This window comes from Hipposideros armiger, unplaced genomic scaffold (assembly GCF_001890085.2).
Source record: "Hipposideros armiger isolate ML-2016 unplaced genomic scaffold, ASM189008v1 scaffold_117, whole genome shotgun sequence".
NCBI classification, from domain to species: domain Eukaryota; kingdom Metazoa; phylum Chordata; class Mammalia; order Chiroptera; family Hipposideridae; genus Hipposideros; species Hipposideros armiger.
In genome coordinates, this window is record NW_017731467.1 from 2,302,408 (window position 1) to 2,323,586 (window position 21,179).

Sequence of the window (21,179 nt, forward strand, 5' to 3'; positions counted from 1 at the left end):
CTGGAGCTGGGCTGCCGTGAGTCGCCGGCAACGGCGTAGACTGAAGAACAAAAGGACAGCAACTTGTCTGTTCCCCTTCCTCCAACTCCCCAGCACTGTTCCCATCCCCCAATTCCCCAATAAAAATCTTTAAAAAATGTATATATAAATATGAAATATATTCTTTTGTGTTTCCCTTTCTAATACAAAAGGTAGCATATTATATACACTGTTCTGCTCTTTGTAATTTTCTCTATACAGTATATGTCAGAGATCTTTCCATTATTGCCACACAGAGAGCTCCCTCATTCATTTTCACAGTGCACCGTCTTCCATTGTGTGAATGTTCTGTTTACAACAGTATTTAATCAATCGTAATTAATCAATCTCCTATTGATGAACTTTGGGTTATTTCCCCTCTTTCACTTCTACAGTATTACAATGAACAACCACATACATGTGTCATTTTATACATTAGCTGATAAATCTTGGAGATAGAGTGAGATTGCTACATCAAAAGGTAAATGCATTTGGCATTTTGATGAATTCATAATTCACCAAATTTCCCTCCACTTTGTACTTCCATCAGTAATGTATATTAGTTCTGGTGTTCCCCATACTTTTGCTTACATGTGTTTCTAACTAGTTGGTGAAATAGTATTATCAGTGTAGTTTTAATATGTTTTTCTTATTACTAAAAAGGCAAACATTTTTTTTTATATTTAAGAGCCAACTCTATTTTTCTGTGAGCTGTCTTTTAATGTTCTATGACCATTCCCCGCCCTCCATTTGACATTTGTCTTGACCTTATGATATTTTTTCCCATCCAGAAGTTTTTGATTTTTATGGAATCAAATTTACCAGTGTTTTCGTTCCTGGTTCTGGAGATATAGTATAGATCTATAGATATAGTAAAGACATATGTAAGTATAGATATAGATATAGATATACAATAGCTTATTGTATACAAGCAAAGATCAACTACTGTAATATTAAATGCCATTGTATCTTTAACCAGTTAAGAAATGCTCTTGTATATGAATATGGATACTTTGTAATAGTTGTCAGGTAAATCTGGAAGGATTCTCAGGTTTGAACTTTGCACAATTGTAGAAAGAAAAGAGGGAAGGTCTATTTCCCCACTTGTATCTGGGCTCATCTTGGGACTTACTTTGATCAATAGAATGGAGCAAAAGTAAAACTGAACAACTTGTGAGCTTTGCAGATTCTCTTGGAACTCAGATGCCATGTGAAGAAGACTGGTCCAGCCTGTGGGAGGTATGTGGACAAGCCTACAGCCAGTATCAATCCCCACATATATGAGTGAGGCCGTGTTAAATCAACTGGCTCAAGTGAAGCTGCAGTTTGACTACAGCCATGTGAGTAATCCTGTGGGGAACCAGCAGATAGCCCAGCTGAGCCCCATGCAAATTGCTGAACTGTAGAATAATGAGCAAACAGTTGTTTTAAGCCACTATTTTAGGGATGTGTTTTGTTGCACAGCAGTAAATAACTCGTACACATGTTTTTGTAGGAAGTTTTGAATAAAGAAAAAAGATAATTGAAAATACTGAAAGTTAGGTTCGATTTTGTTCATTCACATGCTCTCCATCTCTATGCGGGAAAGATTCAAGACTGCTGTGGTGGGCAACCCCTACGATGACTCCAGGGGTCCTTGCCTTCTGGTGTTCATGCATTTGTATAATCCCCTGCTCTTGAGTGTAGACTGAAACTAATGACTGTTTCTAACCAACAGAATATGGCAATGATGATGGGATGGCATTCCCATGATTATTTGACATTATATAAAACTCCATTATACTAGCAGATTCACACTAGGGAATCTCCTTGTTGGCTTGATGAAGTAAGTGGCCATATTGACGAAGCTCACATGACAAGTTCACATGCTCCATGCATGCAGCCTCTAGGAACTGAGGGCAGCCTCCAGCCAATAGCCAACAAGAAACAAAAACCCTCAGTTCTGTAGCCAAAAGGAAATGAATTCTGCAATAACTTGAGCAGGCTTGGAAGCCAGTTCTCTCCGATTGAGCCTCCAGATGAGAATGCTGCTCCACTGATATCTTGATTGCATGCTTGTGAGTCCCACAGCAGAGGATCCAGCTAAGCTGCGCCCGATGCCTGCTGCACAGAAACTGTGAGATAATAAATGTATGCTGTTTGTTCCACAGCACAGAAAACGAATACAGCCCCTCAAGTAGCTTCAGCATTCAATGCTAGAAGAAAAACTTGTAGTTTGTAAAAAGAGGAAGCCATTCTATAGCTTTAGAAGGTCAATTCTTACCACACCCCAATTTATTTAAAATCCTGGGTAGGAGGGCAATTATTTTCATGGTTGACTCAACGAACTGAGGATTATTTACTCAGAGAAGGTGGGGCAGAGAACAAATTAAATTTGTATGTATGTGTCAGGGGTTTTCTAGGTAACAGTGAGTAAGATAGTCAATTTCTACTGAGCTAAGAAAAAGAGAGGGGTGTTAAGTGCAGCAAAAAGAGGATTATACCTAAACCTGAAGTAAACTCCAAGAAGATAGCTTTGGCCTATAATTCCAATCACAGCAGAGACCCTTACTTATAAGTTAGTCAGGACATTTCCTGTCCTGATCTTCTGCCCACTCTTATTGGCTGAAGGCTGCCCTCAGTTCCTAGACAAGCCAGAGGTGGGAAGTCATCCTTGAAAACCTCTCTCTCTTACACCCCACCTACTCCATAGTCAGTCTTCCATTGAATCCTGTCAATTTTACTTACTAAGTATCTCTTGAAAATATGTACTTCTCACTCTTCTTCCATGATCAAAGTTAAGTTACCATCTTGTCCTGAGGGACCACTGCAAAAGCTAACTGGTTCCTGGATCCATTGTGACTACCTCGTAGGTGTATTCTGTGAGCTTTTCAAAATGCAAATCTGATAATATCACAGATGCACCTATTCCATTTTTCCCTACACAGGGCATTTAAAAGTATCTTCAAAGGCTTCTCATTGTGTTTGGTTGGGAAAAAACCAAAACCTTAAAATGGCCTCACAGCACTGCATGATTTGACATTTGTCACTATTGCTTTTGACAACACTCTCCCCCTAAGCCCAGCCAAAATGGTCTTCTATTTGATTCTCCATCATCCCATGATTTGTGCTTGCCACAGGGCCTTTGCACATGCTATTTCCTCTTAGGAATGACCAACCCTATTTTGTTTAGTTAACTTCAGTTCATTATTTTTTTTGGCTTATTACTTTTTTATAGTTGCTTTCTTGAGTCCCAGATAAAACATAATTCTCTCAGATATTTGAGAATACATGCTCTCATAATACTGTATTCTTTCTGTATTCAAAGCACTTCTCGATTTATATATTAATTAGTGTGATGATTGGCTTACTGGCTGTGTCCTCCTATAACAGCCTCATGAAAAATGCTATGGCTGTATATCTTTTGTATTGCTATGAGATCCTCATTGCTTAACACAGTGAATAACATACAGCCATTATGTATAAATACAAATATTTGTTCAGTGATTGAATCAAGGACTTGGCTTCTAATGCAGGCTTGCACTTTGCCAGATGTGTTATGTTGGGCAGATTACTTAACTTCTCTAAACCTCAGTATATTCACAAGTAAAGTGGGTGTCTTAGTCTGGGATACCCAGAAAGCAGGGCCTAAGCAAAGGCTTTTGTTAGAGAGTGCAACTCCTGGAAACAGGAGCAAGGGAGAGGGTGAGTGAGGAGTGAAGGAGGGGGAGCTATGTCAAGAAAGTATTGTTGAGCTTGCTGTAGCTAAGTGTCACTGAGAAGTTGTAAAAAAGATCTCAACAATCCATTTGGGGAGAAAAAGGGGAACTTGTATGTACGGGGTTGAAGTGCTAACTCTTGCACACTTCTAGGTTGCCTCACATGGGCATAGGGTGTGGTGTTGATAGGCTACGCTTCATGAGGAGGTTGGAGTTCACACACAAGTATAGCACAGCAGAGACACCAAATCTGAGTGTTCTGGTGAGGTTATGGAGAACATGCCTGGCACATACTCAGCAGTCAATAAATAAATGGTCATTGTTATTAGTAATATATACTTTGGTTCCCAAACTACTATATTCTTTTCTTTCCCTTCCTTTCTCCCTTCCTTTTTCTCTTTTTCATTCTTTCTAGACAAGGTGATTTTTGAAGTCCACCTTGTGGAAAATAAGCAAGGAAACAATGCTAGGAAAACTGAAAAAAAAAAAAAAGAGAGAGAGCGAGAGCGAGAGCGAGAGCGAGAGCGAGAGCGAGAGAGAGAGAGAGAGAGAGAGAGAGAGAGAGTCGTGTAAAGCCTCAACGATTTGAAGAGTGTGGTACATATTTTTGTAGACAAATTATGTGGCTAGTCATTATATTTATTACAGCATTGTTTATAATAGCAAAGAATTAGAAACAACCTAAATGTCCACCAATAGGGGACTAAAAAAAATTATGGTATGTTTATACAATAGAATATGTAGCTGAAACAAAGCATGAAGAAGCTCATATGTATTGATATAGATAGCTCTCCAACATCAATTAAGTGGAGGGAGGGAGCCGGCTGAGTGGCTCAGTTGGTTAAGAGCTCGCTCAAGAGTTTGAGCTCTGAGCAACAGGGTCCCGGTCAAGAGTTTGAGCTCTGAGCAACAGGGTCCCGGTTTGATCACGGCCGGAGCTGAGCTGCTGCTGAGCTGCCCACAGGTGCCAGGATGGCTCAGCTAAAAAAAAAAACAAAACAATTAAGTGGAGGGAAAAAAAACCAAGATACAAAGCAATGTGGATAATGTGCTATTATTTGCATCAGAGGGAAGAAAAACATATTTTCATATTTGCTTGGGAAGGCTAAGAAAATAATATTAGTTACCTATTTGTGTGAATATGTGTCCAAGTGTTTTAGCATCTATTACTGCATAACAAATGACCCCAAATTTAGCAACTGTTAAGACAACAAATATTATCTCATGGTTTTTGAAGCTCAGGAATTCAGGAATGGCTTAGCTGGGTCGCACGAGATCGCAATCAAGATGTTAACTAAAGGCTTGACTGGGGCTGGGGGAGCCACTTCCAAGATGGTCACTCACATGGCTGTGGGTTGGAGGCCTCAGTTCCTTTCCAACTGGACCTCTCCATAAGGCAGCTTGAACTGTCTTCATGACATGGCTGCTGGCTTTCCTTCGAGTGAATGATCTGAGAGAGAGAACAAGGAAGAAGCAAAGACTGTTATGAAGTCGTCTAAGAAGTCACACACAGCCACACCTGCCACATTCTATTCATTTGAAGAGAGCCACTAAGTCTGGCCCACACAAGGGGAGAGCAATTAGGTTTCCCCTTTTGAGAAGAGTATCAGAGAATTTGTTGGCTATTTGGGAAAGAATTGGGAGAGAGATGAAAGAAAAAAAAATTGAACAGGATGTGAATGACAGAAATTGGCTGAGGTGAAATAGACCTTTGCCCAGAAGGATAGGAAGAAGGGAGGGTCTGCTTTGTGCTCACCCGGCTCACACCGCCCCGCCCCTGCAGATTCAGCATGCTCACTTTCCAGGGCTTGAGGTGGTGATCATGTGACCAGTAGCTTTGGATAATGGTTTTGTGGAGGGCGGAGAAATCTGGAGCCCGAATGTTCTATGACAGCCGTTCTCAACGTGTGGGGCGCGAACCCTTTGGGGGGGGGGGTCGACCGACCCTGTCACAGGGGTCGCCTAAGCCCATCGGAAAACAAAAAGATATTTACATTACGACTCATAACAGTAGCAAAATGACAGTTATAGAGTAGCAACGAAAATAACTTTATGGTTGGGGGTCACCACAACATGAGGAACTGGATTAAGGGGTCGCGGCATTAGGAAGGTTGAGAACCGCTATTCTATGGGACGGTTTTACGGCTTTATCATTTATTATAGCTTAAGTCCTGTTACCACACAATATATTTCTACCTAAACCATTCTGCAGCCACAGCCTGTGGTCACTGTTGATTTTAAATAATACTGGATGGCATGCAATTCCATTTCTAGATAATGTTTTCCTTACACGCTCCACCCTTCCAACACCCCTCTCAGGTTTGACATTTATTCTTTAACATAACTTGCACAGTCAAGCACGCCAAGAGGATTTAACCTAGTAATTAAATTGAGGGAGATTTAATGTGTCCAAAGACGTGGCATGAAACTCAACAGGTTTATTGACTGCATATAAAGTTCTCGTTAAGGTCGAGTGTACTGACGTGAGCAGTACTGACTACTCACCGCGCCCTGGTCACTTTACCAGTCGGGGGTGGGGGGGCGGGGGCGAGGAAAAAAGTTTTACAAACACAACTGTTCAATCTGTTCTAATTTCTTTTCATACAGTAATGCACCAAGAAAACACAAAGTCCACTTTCAGGCCATTTAAATGCAGTTGCTCCATCCGAAGGGCTAGGGAGTGAGGGCAGAGAGCGCGTCCGTCCGCTCCTCGCTCCAACAGCAGCGAGCAAAGTCCCTTCTGTGTCTCGTGGGGACCCCAAACTCCAAGCCGGGGCCCTGCAACCCCGGCGAAGGCCAACTGCGAGGATGGTGGTGTCTGGGGAGCTAAGGGCACAGCCGGGGTTGACTGGAGTCCACGCTCGCTAGGCCACGGCTCCCCGGACTCGTGGCTCCAGCCCGGGTTTCTTGGGGGGAGAAATGGGGAGACGGGCGGAGGGAGGGGATCCGCGGGCCGGGTAGCGAAGGAACACCAAGGGAAGGGCGCTATCCGGCGGACACCCGAGGGCCGGCAGACGGTCGTAGTCCGCCGGTCCCCGCCCACCGCTTCCGGCGCCCTCCGGGCCTGCCCAGCGCCGGCGGTGCCACATCCTCCGGTGACGTCAGCCAGCGCCGCCATATTGGGAAAGCGCCGCCGCCGCTGCCGCCGCCTGGGTGTTCGGGCTGCCTCCCGGGCTGCGCCCGTAGGAAGGAAGGCTCCCCTCTTGCGCCCCGCCAACACCCGGCCTGCCCGCTTCGCCCCGGCCCGTCTCCCCATGACTTCCCCCGGCCCCGCTGCCGACGGACGTCGCCCCAGCACCCGGATTTAACACGGAAGCCCGGGTCGGGGACCGCGGGGGGGGGGAGGAGGGAGACCCGGCAGGTCCCGCGTCCCTCTCGGCCCGGCGCGGCGCCTAGGCGGGAGTCATGACCTCGCTGACCCAGCGCAGCTCGGGCCTGGTGCAGCGGCGCACGGAGGCCTCCCGCAACGCTGCCGACAAGGAGCGGGCGGCGGGCGGCGGCGGCGGCGGCGGCGAGGACGACGCTCAGAGTCGCCGCGACGAACAGGACGACGACGACAAGGGCGACTCCAAGGAAACGCGGCTGACCCTGATGGAGGAGGTGCTCCTGCTGGGCCTCAAGGACCGAGAGGTGCGGGCAGGGCCGGGGTGGCCGGTGCGGGGCCCGTGCTTCTGCCCCCCGAGCTCCCGAGCGCCGCGCCCGGCAGCGCCCAGCTGGCCGGATGCTCCCAGAGCCTCCCCGCACAGATCGCTTGGTTTTTCCCTTCCTCCTTTCACATCACTTCTTTCGTTTTGACTCCCGGCCAGTCTGTATATCATCTTCTCCCCTTTCCAGGTGTTTAATAACCCGTGTAGACCCCAGGTTACAATCCCCACCTGCCCGTTAAGAGTGAAACACCTGGAACCACTAGCGCCCCGAACTCCTGGGTTTTGCAGGTTTTAGGACCTGGGAGGGCTCCACGGATCTGCTTTCTGGGAGATTTTTTTTTTTTTTTTTTTAAGGAGTAAGTACTGTTAGGAATTTTGAAAAATGTCGGTTAAATGGTAATGGAGGCAGAGTTGTTTTACTGATGAAGTTAGAAGTCCAACAAAATCCTCATGACAACCCTTGGAAAATGACTTTCTAGGTAAACTTGCTTCGGGTGAGAGGGTATTTTTAGTCTCGCTTTTACATTTTATCAGTTGACTATTATTCTCCAGAAAGTCTTGAGGGAGGGCGTTTTCGTGGGGGTGCTTGAAATGCTACGTTTGTGATTTGACGAAAGGCCTCAAAGCCTTAGTTGGATTAGAGTTGCAATAGGTATTCTTTGTATTCTGACTTTGAAAGATTATTTTCACCCAAATGTCTTATGAGAATTTTCACATAAAGAGAAGTTGAAAAAAATGCTAGTGGACACTATATATTCACTTCCTAGATTTTATCCTTAACATTTTGCTATATTTGCGTTATCACATATCCATCGATCTACAAAAATGATTGTTTAGAGACCCGCAATCAGAGAGATGGTTAGTCTGTTGAGAGAGGGTTAGTCTAAATCATAATGTGGTAAAGTGGTTTCAGAAGCTTATTTTATCTCAGCATGGAAACCACAGACATTTTGAGAGTCAGAAAAATAAGTATTTTTTCTTTCTGGAAATTTATTTTTAAATAAATTATAGTTGACATACTGGAATTATATTAGTTTCAGGTGTACCATAGCTCTGTTTTGATTTTAAGAAAGTTTTCCCAGTTCATGAAGGTGGGCAAAAAATGTAATCCTCATAAAACAACTTAGTCTTACTTCACCAAAACTTATCAGATATAGGTGAGGTTTATATGGACTCTTTGTGGATTCCTGATATTTATTAATCTAATGAACTAAAGTTCACCTTTATAGAATTGCCTAGAGCATTTGCTCAGCTTTTACTAAGATGACGTGAAAAAAGGTTATGTCCCTCTGGCTGTGAAATGGGCCTCGTATCTGTTTATTAATTACTGAGCTATGATGTAATCAGGCTGTATGTGAAATTCCTTTTTGTTTTTTAGAAAAACAAACTAGATGTGCAGTGTCCTAGAAATATGATTTTAGAAAGTATCGACTTGCTGGGACAAAAGTACCATTTTAGAAAAAAAGCAAAATGAAGTAAACAAGTCATCAGTATTCCCAAGTGAATATTTTGGTTTATACTTCTTGAGACTTTTCTGTGAGGGTATGTCTTGTGTAAAACTAAAACTTAAAAAAACTAAAACCCAAACGAGCTTTTGGACTTTTGAGTCACTCTGAGTGAGAAATTATGGTGAGAAAATAAAGTACCTTTTTGTTTTTTCAAGTATGTATTACTCTAAATGTTTAAGCAAAAGCATAGTAACATGCTACTTTCCTGTGATTGGTTTTCATGAAGATAACCTAAAGAATTTATTTGTTGAAGCTTAATGGTACTTACAAAATTTAGATAATTTGAAGTTCTTTGGTGGCAGGTAATTGAAACCACCTGTTGTGTTTGTGTCAGGAGTCACTATACTTTGCCATGTCATGGCCAAGATCCGAACACTAGCTAATTCTGAGTATTTCTTGCTGATTTCAACAACCACATAGGGATTTTTTCCCCCTTTTGCAGGCAAGTCCAGGGAGTTGAAGTGGAGGTGGGTGGGGTTGGGATTTTACATTGCTTTAGATTTAGGTTTTAGGGATTAACCTATGTATTTTTTCCCTGTCCTCATGTTTTCACATACTAATAACCAGCCCTGTCAACCTATTCATTCATGTTTTTCTTTTTCGGAGGTTCCCTCCCAAGTCTTCAACTTGCATCACTCTTTTTAAGGGGCAGTAGTTATTCTCTTACCTAGAGCCTAGGCATTTATGCTTGTTAATATTAGAGCTTAACTTACTACTTTGGTATTAACAAGTTCATAACTTATTACTTTAATTTATTATTATTTTAACTTAGCATCCATATTTGTAATATACTGTGTACCCTTAAGATATTTAAAAGCTAAACTTTAAGGTTAGGCAGGTCATTAATGATAGACACATTTTATATACTAGGGGTGCCAAAAAATGGATACAAGTGGATGCTTTGGTCAGCGTTGCTCAAGCAATAGTTTGCCGTAATCAGAAGTGTCTGGATGCTGATGGTAACCACTTTGAGCACCTCTTGTAATTGCAGAAGTCAAGCGTGTCTTGTATTCATCTTTTGCTGTCGGTATATATTGAATATTACAATTTAAATACAGTTTTCCTTTCTTAAAATGTGTATACATTTTTTTTGGCACCTTCTGTATATGTGAGCTAACTTATTTGAAATCAAAATAATCAAAGAATTTTAAAGAAATGGTGAAATTAGTTTGACTTTGTAAAAAAGCTTGAGACTTATGGCTTCTTAAAAATACTTTTTGTTGAATGATAAACCTACAGAAAAGTGCATATATCATAAATGTGATGAATTTTCACAAACTGAACAGACCTGTTAAACCGGTACCTAGGTCAAGAAACAGAACATGATGAGCTCTTTAAAAGCCCTGTTTGATTTCCTATCTGGTCACTGCCTAGTCCTCAAAGGTCACCACTAGCTTGACTTTAGAATTCAGCATAGAATAATTTTTCCCATTTCTGTACTTTAATTATGTCTTGCTTTTGTTCAGCATTGTTTATGAGATTCATCCATATTGTGTGAGGTTGTCATTTGTTCATTCTCATTGAATTATCAACTTTTAACACATTTATAATCTGCAGTATTTAAAACGTTGCTTTGACTTATACCCTAAACCTGGTGTTCTCCCCCTCCTCTCTTAACTGAATAGAAGAAGGCTCAGTTGCCAATAAGCTAATGGTCTGGCTTCACATTACTTATTACGGGGTGACTCTAAAGTCGTTGTGAGAGGTTTTTTTTTTTTTTTAGCACACATTTCAGTTTTCTTACCAATGACTTTCCTTTCTGGCTTTTATTTATTTATTTATTTAATTTTATTTATTATTATTATTATTTAAAGATTTTTATTTGGGGAATTGAGGGAGGGAACAGCTTTGGGGAATCGGGAAAGGGGAACAGACAAGTTGCTGTCCTTTTGTTCTTCAGTCTAGTTGTGGAGGACATCGCTTCACTGGCCCATGTTGGTATTGTGATCATTGTGCTCTTCCCGGCTGAGGCAGATGGCTCATCAGCCATTGGACAGCTGCTCACGGCAGCTCACGCCGGCTGCCGGCCACTCACGGTAGCGTACGGGAGCCCACTGCAGCCCCGTTGCAGCCTATGCCATCGCCGGCGACTCACGGCAGCCCAGCTCCAGGTTGAGCTGTTGTTCAGCATCTTAGCTGTAGAGGGCGCAGCGTCACTGGCCCATGTGGGATCCAAACCAGCAGCCCTGCTGCTCAGAGCTTGCGCTCCCAAGCCAACTCTTAACCAACGAGCCACTCGGCTGGCCCCTTTCTGGCTTTTATTAAAACACAGATGCCTGAGCCTTTTGTGGGATTCTGGTACTCAGTCTGGGTGGAGCACCAGTGACATAGGTATTGAACTAAATCTTCAGAGGCCACAGCAAGGATGGTAGTAGATAGGTTTAACTTGAATTCAACTTCCAAATAATTAGCAAGATTTCTGTAATCTCCCGTGTTTAAGGGGGAGCGGCAGCAAATGAGCCAGGTATTTTCCTTTCCTCAACTATTAGATTTTCCATAGATGACTCCAGTAGTCAGAATGTTTTCTGAATGCCTCACTGAGTATTACTTCAAATAACTTGTGTCATGTATTTTTAAATATCTTTGTTGGTAACAAATCTTACTGCTTTAAGGTTGGATTTAATTATTTTATATGACCAGGTGTGATTTAGAGTGATCCTGTGAAATAGTAGAAGTTGAAAGAGGCTGTGTAGTTGTGGCCTTAAGTGCATCCTTTGTTGTAAATAATTATTGGGATGTACATAATTATTGAAGCTCATTGAGCCCCACAGTTCACTTCTAATGGAGAGAGATAACAGTCCTCTCCCATGATGGTTCTGATGTCTGTGCGGACATTTTTTGTTCTACTTTTCACCAAGATTGCCCCAGTTTTGTCTGGCTTTTAGGGCATTCCCTATCGTGTGTAGCCTGGGATGCCTGTTGAAGCATTCACCCCCTCCCTTTTGTGGTGCTACCAGACCTAGACTTTTCTAGTCAGATGTTTTCTCCCTGGGCTTTGGCTCTTGAGAGCAGAACAGGCTGTGAGGTTTTTTGGAGACCTATCAGAGTAGTGTCAGTGTGTGTATCAGACTCTTCTCAGACATGGCTCCTTGAGATCAGACTGTTCTCTGACATGGTTCTTTGAGCTTCTTTTTCTCTAGCCTGTTGGTGCTCTCTCTTCCATGCTGATTTTCCAGGAACATTTCAATTTTGTAAGCTTCAGGAGCTGTCCAGTCAAGTTCGTTTTTAAAGATAGTCAGGATCAGTTACTGATGTTTTTGAAGCTTGGAGATAAGAACCCTATTGCAGCATTTTCACTCTGTATCTTGAAAAACAAGTAGGTCCTTGAGCTGGAGAAGATACACGTAGGGTGAAATGTTTAAAATGATGGAACTGACTTTCGTGTGGCTTTTAAACTGGCTTCAAAGATTGATCCCATAGATGCGTTCCATTTCTGGAATAAGTTTTCCAAGGTCACTATTTTGAACTGCAATACTTATCAAGATGTGTATATTTTAAAAATATTATCCTTACTATACATGCAGTAATTCGAGTATACACCATCTCTGCATATCAAATCTGTTGAGAAATTCATTCAACAAATATTCAGAATTTCAAGATGTGCTAGGAGTTTAGTGACTTAAAATATTATAAAGGCTTCTGATTTTTGGAATTTTGTGATTCCTTTTAAAACAAATACTTCCTTCATATATTTGAAAGGCTTGATCTTTATTTTTTTCAGGTGTATTTAAGAGTAGGTACACAAGTATGAGAAATACAGGATCTCAAAAATTAGTTTTTAGAGTTCATTGAACTGTCTGAGTATACCTTTTTTTTTAGAAATTTTATTGGAGAACAGTGTGTTTTTCCAGCACCCATCAGCTCCAAGTCAAGTACTTGTTTCAATCTAGTTGTGGAGGGCGCAGCTCCTTGGCCCATGTGGGAATCGAATTGACAGCCTTGGTGTTATGAGCCTGCGCTCTAACCACTTGAGCTAACAGGCCGCCCCTGATTGTACTGTTTAAACAAGATTTTATCCTATTGAAACCACTTTTTAGTGCATTGGGGTTCTCTCACAGTGTGGCCAAAAACTCACTGATTCGTCTTCTAAGTCATACTAATATTTGATACTTACTAATTTTAAACCATTTGATCCCTGTATGGATCATTTGAGATTATCTTTTAGAATTGTACTTTTAAGTTATTTTGATTACATTTTGAAATATTTGGGCAGTTTTCCTGATATTTGAAGAATGAACTATTATAATGTCAGTTTATATGTAAGTCTCAAAAGACTGTAAATGCATCATGCTTGTTCTGTGATGTTAAACTTTTGGCCCAACACTTCTTTATGTCTAAGCACACTTTCCTTACTTTCTACCAGCATATTTTTTCTGCTGTTAATCAGAGTAAATGGTGTCAATCAGGGTTGTTACAGTCTTTGTTTAGGGGATTTTATTTTCATGAGAGTCTCCTTTAGAAGCAGCACCAAGAGACTGCTTGTTCTGGTGTTTCTCCCATTTCATGTGATGACAAGTAATAGAGGTGGGAGCCTGGCTTCATTTTGAAATTGATGTTTGTGGCTCTAGTAAATATTGAGGTTTTAATTTAGGTATTACAGATATATATAGAAAATAGGCTGTTTCTCTACTTATTTTTGTTTGGTAAACCTCTAATCTGTAAGAATACAATTAATGTTATAGTACTTTACCAAAAAGAATGCTCCTTAAGCTTAAAAATTTATATTTTAAATGAAAATAATTGCTGTATTTCCCCATGTATATGATGCACCCTTTCCGAAAAATTTGGGGTCTAAAAACTGGGTGCGTCTTATACGGTGGTTGTATATTTTTTTTACTTGCATTTCCCGCTTTTTCGTGCTTGGTTTTGTGCTCATTGTTGTAGATTTTTTTAGGACACACCCAGTTTTTAGACCCCAAATTTTTTGGAAAAGGGTGCGTCTTATACATGGGGAAATACGGTAACTCATTTTTATACTTAATAAAACTATATTTGGTTTGCATATTACTTTAATGGAGAAGTTCTTAAATTGTAGTTAACAGATGGAGTTTAGAAACTCTGAACACTTGCAGTTGTGTGTGTTGTGTGTGTGTATTTTCCTGGAGAAAGAGGACATAGCTTTCATCAGATACTCAAAGCATTTAGTGAATTAGAAGGTTAAAGATTATTGAATAGGAACTGTTACTTTGTTTTTGTTTTATGTTTTTGCTTTGTTTATCTTTTTTTTTCCTCCTGAAAATTGACTGGAAAATTCTGGGTTTTCATGTTGCGGTGAGTTGGATTTTGAGTTCTTTGATATTTGAGATTTGAAGCCCAAATTTCTGTGGCCTGGACATCTTGCTAAATGACATTTACAAGCTATGTAACTACCACATCTATAATTCTAACAATTTCTATGTATTCATCAAATATTTGAGACAGGCCCTTGACTAGGTGCACATATTAAGAAGGTCTCTTATCGTCAATCCCATTTCATTTTAGTTCTCTGGGTCAAAACTTATATAGTAAACTACAAAACTAAGCTGGGTTCTAGAATTTTTAATAGTGAATATCTTACTTAGCCTGGCATATAGCTACCATTCAATAAATTTTAAGTATTTTCAGTGAGGGCAATGTCATCCCTAAGGGAGCGAAAATTGGTTCTGGGGGTGGTGGTAAATACTTCTTACTTTTACATATAAAGCTTAGATATACACACGGTATGTAAAGAGATATACAGCATATCCATCTTATTAAAATTTCATGGGGGAGGAATGGTTGGTGGGAAAAGTCTGAAAAAGTTTTGAAAATACAAAGTTTGTGCTTTGTAAAAAAGCTGAGGTTTAGAACTCTTTCTCTGATACGAATTTTTATTGTAATAGGATTTGTCTTGTAGCTCAGTTGTAGGAGGAACAATTGTAGCACATTAAAGTGTAGGAAGTTCAGAGTTAAATTTTTTAGGTCAAAATGTTTCTTTTTTTTTTTAGCTGAGCCATCCTGCCACCTGTTGGCAGCTCAGCGGCTGCTCAGCTCGGGCTGGGACTTGAAGCGCTGTTGCTCAGAGCTCAAACTTGAGTGAGCTCTTAACCAACTGAGCCACTCAGCCGGCCCCAAAATGTTTCTTGTTGGTTGATAATATATAGGTAAACTCTTGTGTTCTCCTACCCATTAGCCTCTGGGAGGGACTGGAAATTAACGGACTGCATATAAATTGCTAATGGTTATTTTTACTTTGGTTTCATTTTCTGGTTCCAGTTTCTTATACCATGTAAGAAAATGAGCTCAGAAATAACATTTAAGAATTTAACTTAGATTTCCATGCAGCAAATTGAGTTTGCTATTTAATTTTTATATCTATATCTTATTATATAAAATGGAAACAGAGGTTTAGTGTCCATATATTCAGTTCAGTCCAACTATTGAATATCTATGTACCAGTCTCTTTGCTAGGTGGTGGGAATATCAAGAAAAATTTTTTTACTCAAGCATTTAGTCTGTATAGAAGATCAATTTGCAAATGATTGCAATAACATAATTAGTAACTTTAATGGAAGTATGTATTAAGTTCAGTAGGGATGTAAGGGCGATGCCTTGGATCAGGAGCCAAGAGACTGTGCCCTGTTCTTGACTCCCAGCCTTGCCCTTGACTAGTTAGAAGAATTGGATAAATGATTTGAATCCTTAGACCTTCAGTTGTCCCCTGGGCAAAATGGGCCTGCATTTGTGGGCTGTCCCTTAACTTTTAAATAGTAGGGATCTAATGAATTGGCATATGTGCAGATGCTTTGAAAACTGCATGGTGCTGAACAAATGCAGATGGGTAATTACCTAGCCTAGAGAAGTGAATTAACATTTATACTGATTAAAACAAATGCTTGAAAAGTATTTAATATTTTTACAATTTTATTATTTCTTGACCCTCATATTGGGTTGGAGGAAAAGTCATGACGCTTTTTTTTTCTGTTTTTTTGTTGCAAAAATGTGTCATGACTTTTCCGACAACCCAATATAGTGTACTTTATCTGCTGGGCTTAGTGAACTTTCCATTCAAATGCAATGCATTTGTCCTGAACAGCCAACCTTTTTTTGTAATCCCTGGCCATTCTGGATGGGAAATCTGGAAATTGGAACTACCACTTCACTTCTTTTCTTAGGCTCTGCAGAGTTAGCAATATCTATCAGAATTATTCAAGGAACGCTCAGGTCTTGGCCTAAGAAAAGACTATGACTTGTGCACATTGGAGAAAAGAGGGATTTGGGAGGATACATTCCAAATATTAATAGTTTACCCTTGAAGGAGTGGGTGACAGATTGAAGGGGAGGAGGAGGTCAGGAGTTTCCTTTCTTTATATACTTGTATTTGAAAAAATTTTTAAACAAGTGAGAGTGACTGAGATGCCTCGAGAAGAGTGTGTAAATAAGATAAGAGCACTGAGCACTACACTTAAGGACTAGGTAGGGGAGGAAGCTGTCAAAGCCTGAGCTGGAGCCGTCTCGGAAAACAGGAGAGTGGAACGAGGCAAGCCAGGGGACGAGAAGGCTATTGTGGTCAGTTAGCCCGAGAAGTCTTGAGGACTCTGTCAGAGATCATGGGCTGGGAAACGAAAGGGAAGTGGGGAAGACCTATTTTTTTACTATATTTTCAAGGAGTTTGGGGTGAATGGGAAGAGGGAGTAGGGCAGGGTTGGTCTGTGTCAGTCTCTGTCTCATGATGGGCAAACTTGAGGATGTTTGACTGTCATTAGGAAGGTACTAGTGTATGTGAGAGGTTTAAGTTATTTTAGGAGGGCAGGAGTTGTGAGCAAAGGTACTGCTTGAGGTGAAAGAGAATGGGTGGATGGATTAGCCATAGGCAGTTTTCTGACCGTACCCAGACAAAAGACGGGTATGGATGAAGTTGAATTTATTGGTTTGGTTCATTGTTAGAATTTGAGGCTGTTCTATCTGATGGTATGTACTTCCGATGAAGTCGTCTGCTGAAAATGAGCCGAGCGCAGAGGTTTGAGCAGAGTTTTGAAAGAGCTACTATGGGGAGAGTGGTTAAGAGCTTTGACTAGGGAAGTACAAAAGGATTTGCCAGGTATCATTGAGGGCTTAGGTTAAGTTGTGCTGAGATTGCAAGATGTTTTCCCCCTATCCAAAGTTCAGAAGTACAGGTACAGAAGGGGAGAAAGTGGACAGCTGGCTGGATTGATTTGGCATTGGAGTTTTGCTAGGTGAATGCAATGGAAGAAAAATAGAAAATATTGTTAGGAAATTAGCAAGAGTGTAGTTGAAATGCTGTACTCAGGGCTTATTTTCTGTATTTTTGAATCGGTAATGATAAAATAGTACTTCCCTCAGAAGGTGGTTGTGAAGGTTTAAATGAGGCACTACATGTTTACTACTTGAATAGTGCTTGGCATTTAGTGAGTGTTCAGTAAATATTGTGCTGGCTGGAGATGACAGTAAGAATGCAGGGGACTGATACGAAGAAAAGGAGGAGGCTTAGGATTGGAATCTCCACAATATTGAGGAGGAGTTGTACGTGGGTTGAATTTATTACTTGGATTGGGTTCTAACCGGGAGGTTCTTGGTTTAGGGCTGGTATCCAAGTTCCCAGAGAATGGAGGCTCTTAGCCTGGAGTCAGTGATAGAATTCAGCGTAAAACACTTGGGTGGGAGAATATGATTTATTTTTAATGACCTATAACTGAAAGTTAACATCTGCTTCAATTATGAATGTAGGCAACAAGCCAAGGTAGTATTAGCAGTACTTGTGAGTTTGTCACCAAAAGAAACCAGAGCTATTTTCCTATCACATTGCAATTATTGTAGACACCTCACATCACTGTCCGCTCATCACTGCATTGGAATTACAGTGCTTATTACTTGCCACTAAAATTTGTTTATTGTGCTAATAAGGAAGCACATAAGTTATCACAAATTTGTTTATTTTTAATATTGTAATAACTTTCAGTGATTTGACTTTTGTATTCTTACGCATTTTATTTCATGCACTTAACATTCAGGATAAATACTTAATTTTCTTTTAAATGCTAAGTTTTAGAATAGGGAGTTAGTATCTTAGTTACTTCCAGTGAGGTGCAGGCTTTTTTCTTTTTTAAAATTATGATTTTTTAAAAATACATATATTCATTGTGTTTCAGTCCCTTGTGTTAATTATTTTTGATGTTCAAGTTGTCCAACCTTTGACCGATGGGAATTCCTTTCTTTTGGCCTCAGTGTTCTTTTGATAGACCTTTCTGGTCACCTTGTGCATATCCTGCTTCGTACCTGGAGTCAGTCATTTCCTCAAGGAGCCCTCGTCTCTGTCAGTGGGGAATGAGCCAGTCTGGGTGCCGGGTGCGCCCAGTGTTGCCGGGTTGGCGTTGCGTCTAGGGCCTTACAGCGCAGAGAGAAACAAGTTCTGTGGGAGGGAAAAATTGGTTTACAGATTTCAAATTTAAAATGATGGATTTTTTTTCCTCACTGGATTTTACAGTTGTACTTTTTTCTTTTATTGAAAATCTCGGTTCCTAAAACATTAACTTATTTGTATCGGCTTACTATATGTATTAAAATATTTTCAAAATAGTATTAATGTCAGTATGACTACTAACTGACTATTGAGTTCAGCCTAAAACTTCTTGGCAGGGCTTTTACTAAGGTTTTTCAGAAAAAATACTGCATTCTAAAATCAGTTAAAACAGTTCATTTATTTTGGTGGTTGTATCGCCAATTAGTATGCAGTTAGGTTAGTTCATTTGTTTTCAGTTCTTTGGAAATGTTTTTTTCTGTTTTGAATATGTATATCTGTATTACAAGTTAGAAGTTTCACTTCTGTAGTTGTCCCTTCTTCCTTCTTTCCCTTATTGGTAATTAAAAAAAAATAGTTTGGGATTATCTTCTCAGTGTTTCTTAGCCCCTCTCCTCCATATCCAAAAGGTAGCCTGTCATATATGCTGTTCGGTATCTGCCTTTTACCATGTGACAGCCTGAAGATTATTCCACATCGTTATATAGACATCTTTTATGGCTTCATAGTATTCCATTATGTATATATATATTTTTGTGTTCTCATCCATCCCCTTACTGATGGGTTTATGGGTTGTTTCCAAGCTTTTGCTACTTCATATAATGTCATATTTAATAACCATATACATATATTGTTTTATTTATGGGGATGTTTTTTCAGAGTAGATGCCTAGAATTAGAATTGTCAAGTTAAAGGGTACATGTTACTTCACCAGTAGGGGTCGTGTCATTTTGCATTCCCATCACAGTATATGACAGTGCCTATTGCTGTCATCGTACCAACAGAATATACTGTCCAAGGTTTTTGAATTTTTGCTAATCTTGATAGGTAAGCACTGTCTCATGTAGATTTTTAAAATTGTGGTAAAATGTATAGTTTAGTGGCCATAAGGACATTGTTGTGCAGCCATCATCATCATCCTCCAGAACTACTGCATCGTCCCGTGCTGAAACTGTACCCGTTAAACAACTCATTCCGCCTCCCACCAGCCCTGGTGGTTTGCCTATTGTAGGTTCTTCTTGTAAGTGAAATCATACAGTGTTTCCCAGTTTTCTCACTGGCTTACGTCATTTAGCATAATGTCCTCCAGGTTCATCCTGGGTTAAGCACATGTCAGAATTTCCCTTCTTTTTAAAGCTGAATAATGTTCCATTGTAGGTATATACCACATTTTGTTTATCCATATGTTGGTGAACACTTGTTTTGCCTGTTTTCAAATTGGGTTGTTTTTGAGTTCTTAAGTAATTTAAACGCATTTTTATTATGAATGATGGAAGCATCTTTTCATATGTTTCAGTCATTTTCATTTCTTTTGTGAATTTTTCATTCATAACTTTTGCCTTTAAAAATTGAATATTGATCTTATTTTTCTTTAATTTTTAGGAACTAATTGTGTATTAGAGATATTAGCCCTTTATCTGTAATATATTTTCCTCCATTTTCATTTGTTTTATTTTACTTTGCTTATGGTTTTTGCCATGTCAACTTTTAAAAAAACTTGTATAGTATAATTTATCAGCCTATTTCTTCTAGATTTTGAGTAATAGCTGTGAATTTTTTTTCCTTCCTGGGTTCTGAAGGTATTCAGCCCTATTTTCTTCTAATGTTTGCTGTTTCATTTTACATTTCAGTCTCTGATTCATTTGAAATTTATTTTGATATAAAATATGAAGTATGAATCCAATTTTTTTCTAAATAACTTTCCAGTTATCCAAATGCTATTGATTAAAATGTCATATTTCCCTCTTACACTGATTTGAGATAACACCTTTATCATATTCTAGATTTAGTATGTTCTTGGGTGTATTTCTGGACTTTTCTTCTTTTGGTCTGTTTGTTCATGTGCTAGTATCACATCATATAATTCCTAGAAGCTTTTAAATCTATATCAATACCTAGAAGGACAGTTTCCATTTCTGTTCCCCATGTATTGCTCCCTCCTCCATTTTTTGGGTTATTTTTTATTTTTCTTTAAGAACTTTATTTTTTACCTGTATAGCTCCAGGGGGAAAAAACCTGTTGCTATTTTTATTGGGATCATACTAAATTTATAAGTTAACTTAGGGAGAACTGATAACTTTATAATGTTGAGTCTTTGTATCCAAGAATTGTTAATAGAACAGAGAGTTCATCCATCCTGCACTAGCAGAGCCAAACCCTAAACACCGAGAATTGCAGTGGAGAAATAGTGCTATTTTATTATGAATGGCGCCGCCCAGGAGAATGGGAAGCTAATGCCAAAAACGCCCGAACTCCCCGATGGTGTGTAGATTACAGATTCTATGGGGCAAAATCACAAGACACCAAGGGGTTGGGGTTCAAGGTTGTGCTGGGAGCTGATTGGTTGGAGGTGATGTAATGAATCATTTCTTCAGGTCTTGAGGACAGCTCTGAGGTCTTTTCCAGTGTCCCTCTGTCTGGTCTCCTTCTGTCCGGTCTCACGGGAAAGTAGCCAGGGGGTCGTTCCACCTTAGGGCTCAGGAGCTGAAACATACCTTAGGGCGCGATGTTCTCTTGAGCTGCCAGAGGTCAGGACTGGGTGACCATTAGTTAGGGCCAGACTTGGCTTGCTTTGGGGGTTGCTGATCATCCCGGGGAAGGACTAAGTCACTGAGGGGTATATATACTACCTATAGAGAGAGGGATATGATTTCTAGAGCTAGGATTTAAAACTAAATTTAATCAAAATTATAAGGACCCGGGCCGGCTGAATGGCGCGTTGGTTAAGAGTTGGCTTGGGACGCCAGAGGGCCCTGGTTCGGATCCCACATATGAGGGCCAGTGACACTGCCCTCTACAGCTAAGATGCTGA

General features: G+C 40.3%; 1 protein-coding gene and 1 long non-coding RNA gene across 3 annotated transcripts in view; one reads left to right on the plus strand and one right to left on the minus strand.

Moving 5' to 3' along the window:
- Positions 1-4,654: 4,654 nt before the first annotated feature.
- On the minus strand, positions 4,655-5,646 carry LOC109385514 (uncharacterized). Its single transcript, XR_002124638.1, has 3 exons — positions 5,473-5,646; positions 5,061-5,166; positions 4,655-4,697 (listed from the first exon to the last, which is right to left on the minus strand). It is a non-coding gene; the product is annotated as an uncharacterized LOC109385514 (long non-coding RNA).
- Positions 5,647-6,791: 1,145 nt separating this feature from the next.
- GOLPH3 (golgi phosphoprotein 3) overlaps positions 6,792-21,179 on the plus strand; it is a 46,522-nt gene continuing 32,134 nt past the window's right edge. Inside the window, exon 1 of one of the 2 annotated variants that reach the window (XM_019647890.1) lies at positions 6,792-7,346. In XM_019647890.1, the coding sequence (XP_019503435.1) occupies positions 7,122-7,346 (225 nt within the window). In that variant the 5' untranslated portion in view covers positions 6,792-7,121. The remainder of the gene's footprint in view (positions 7,347-21,179) is intronic. The other variant, XM_019647889.1, reaches the window with a different exon arrangement.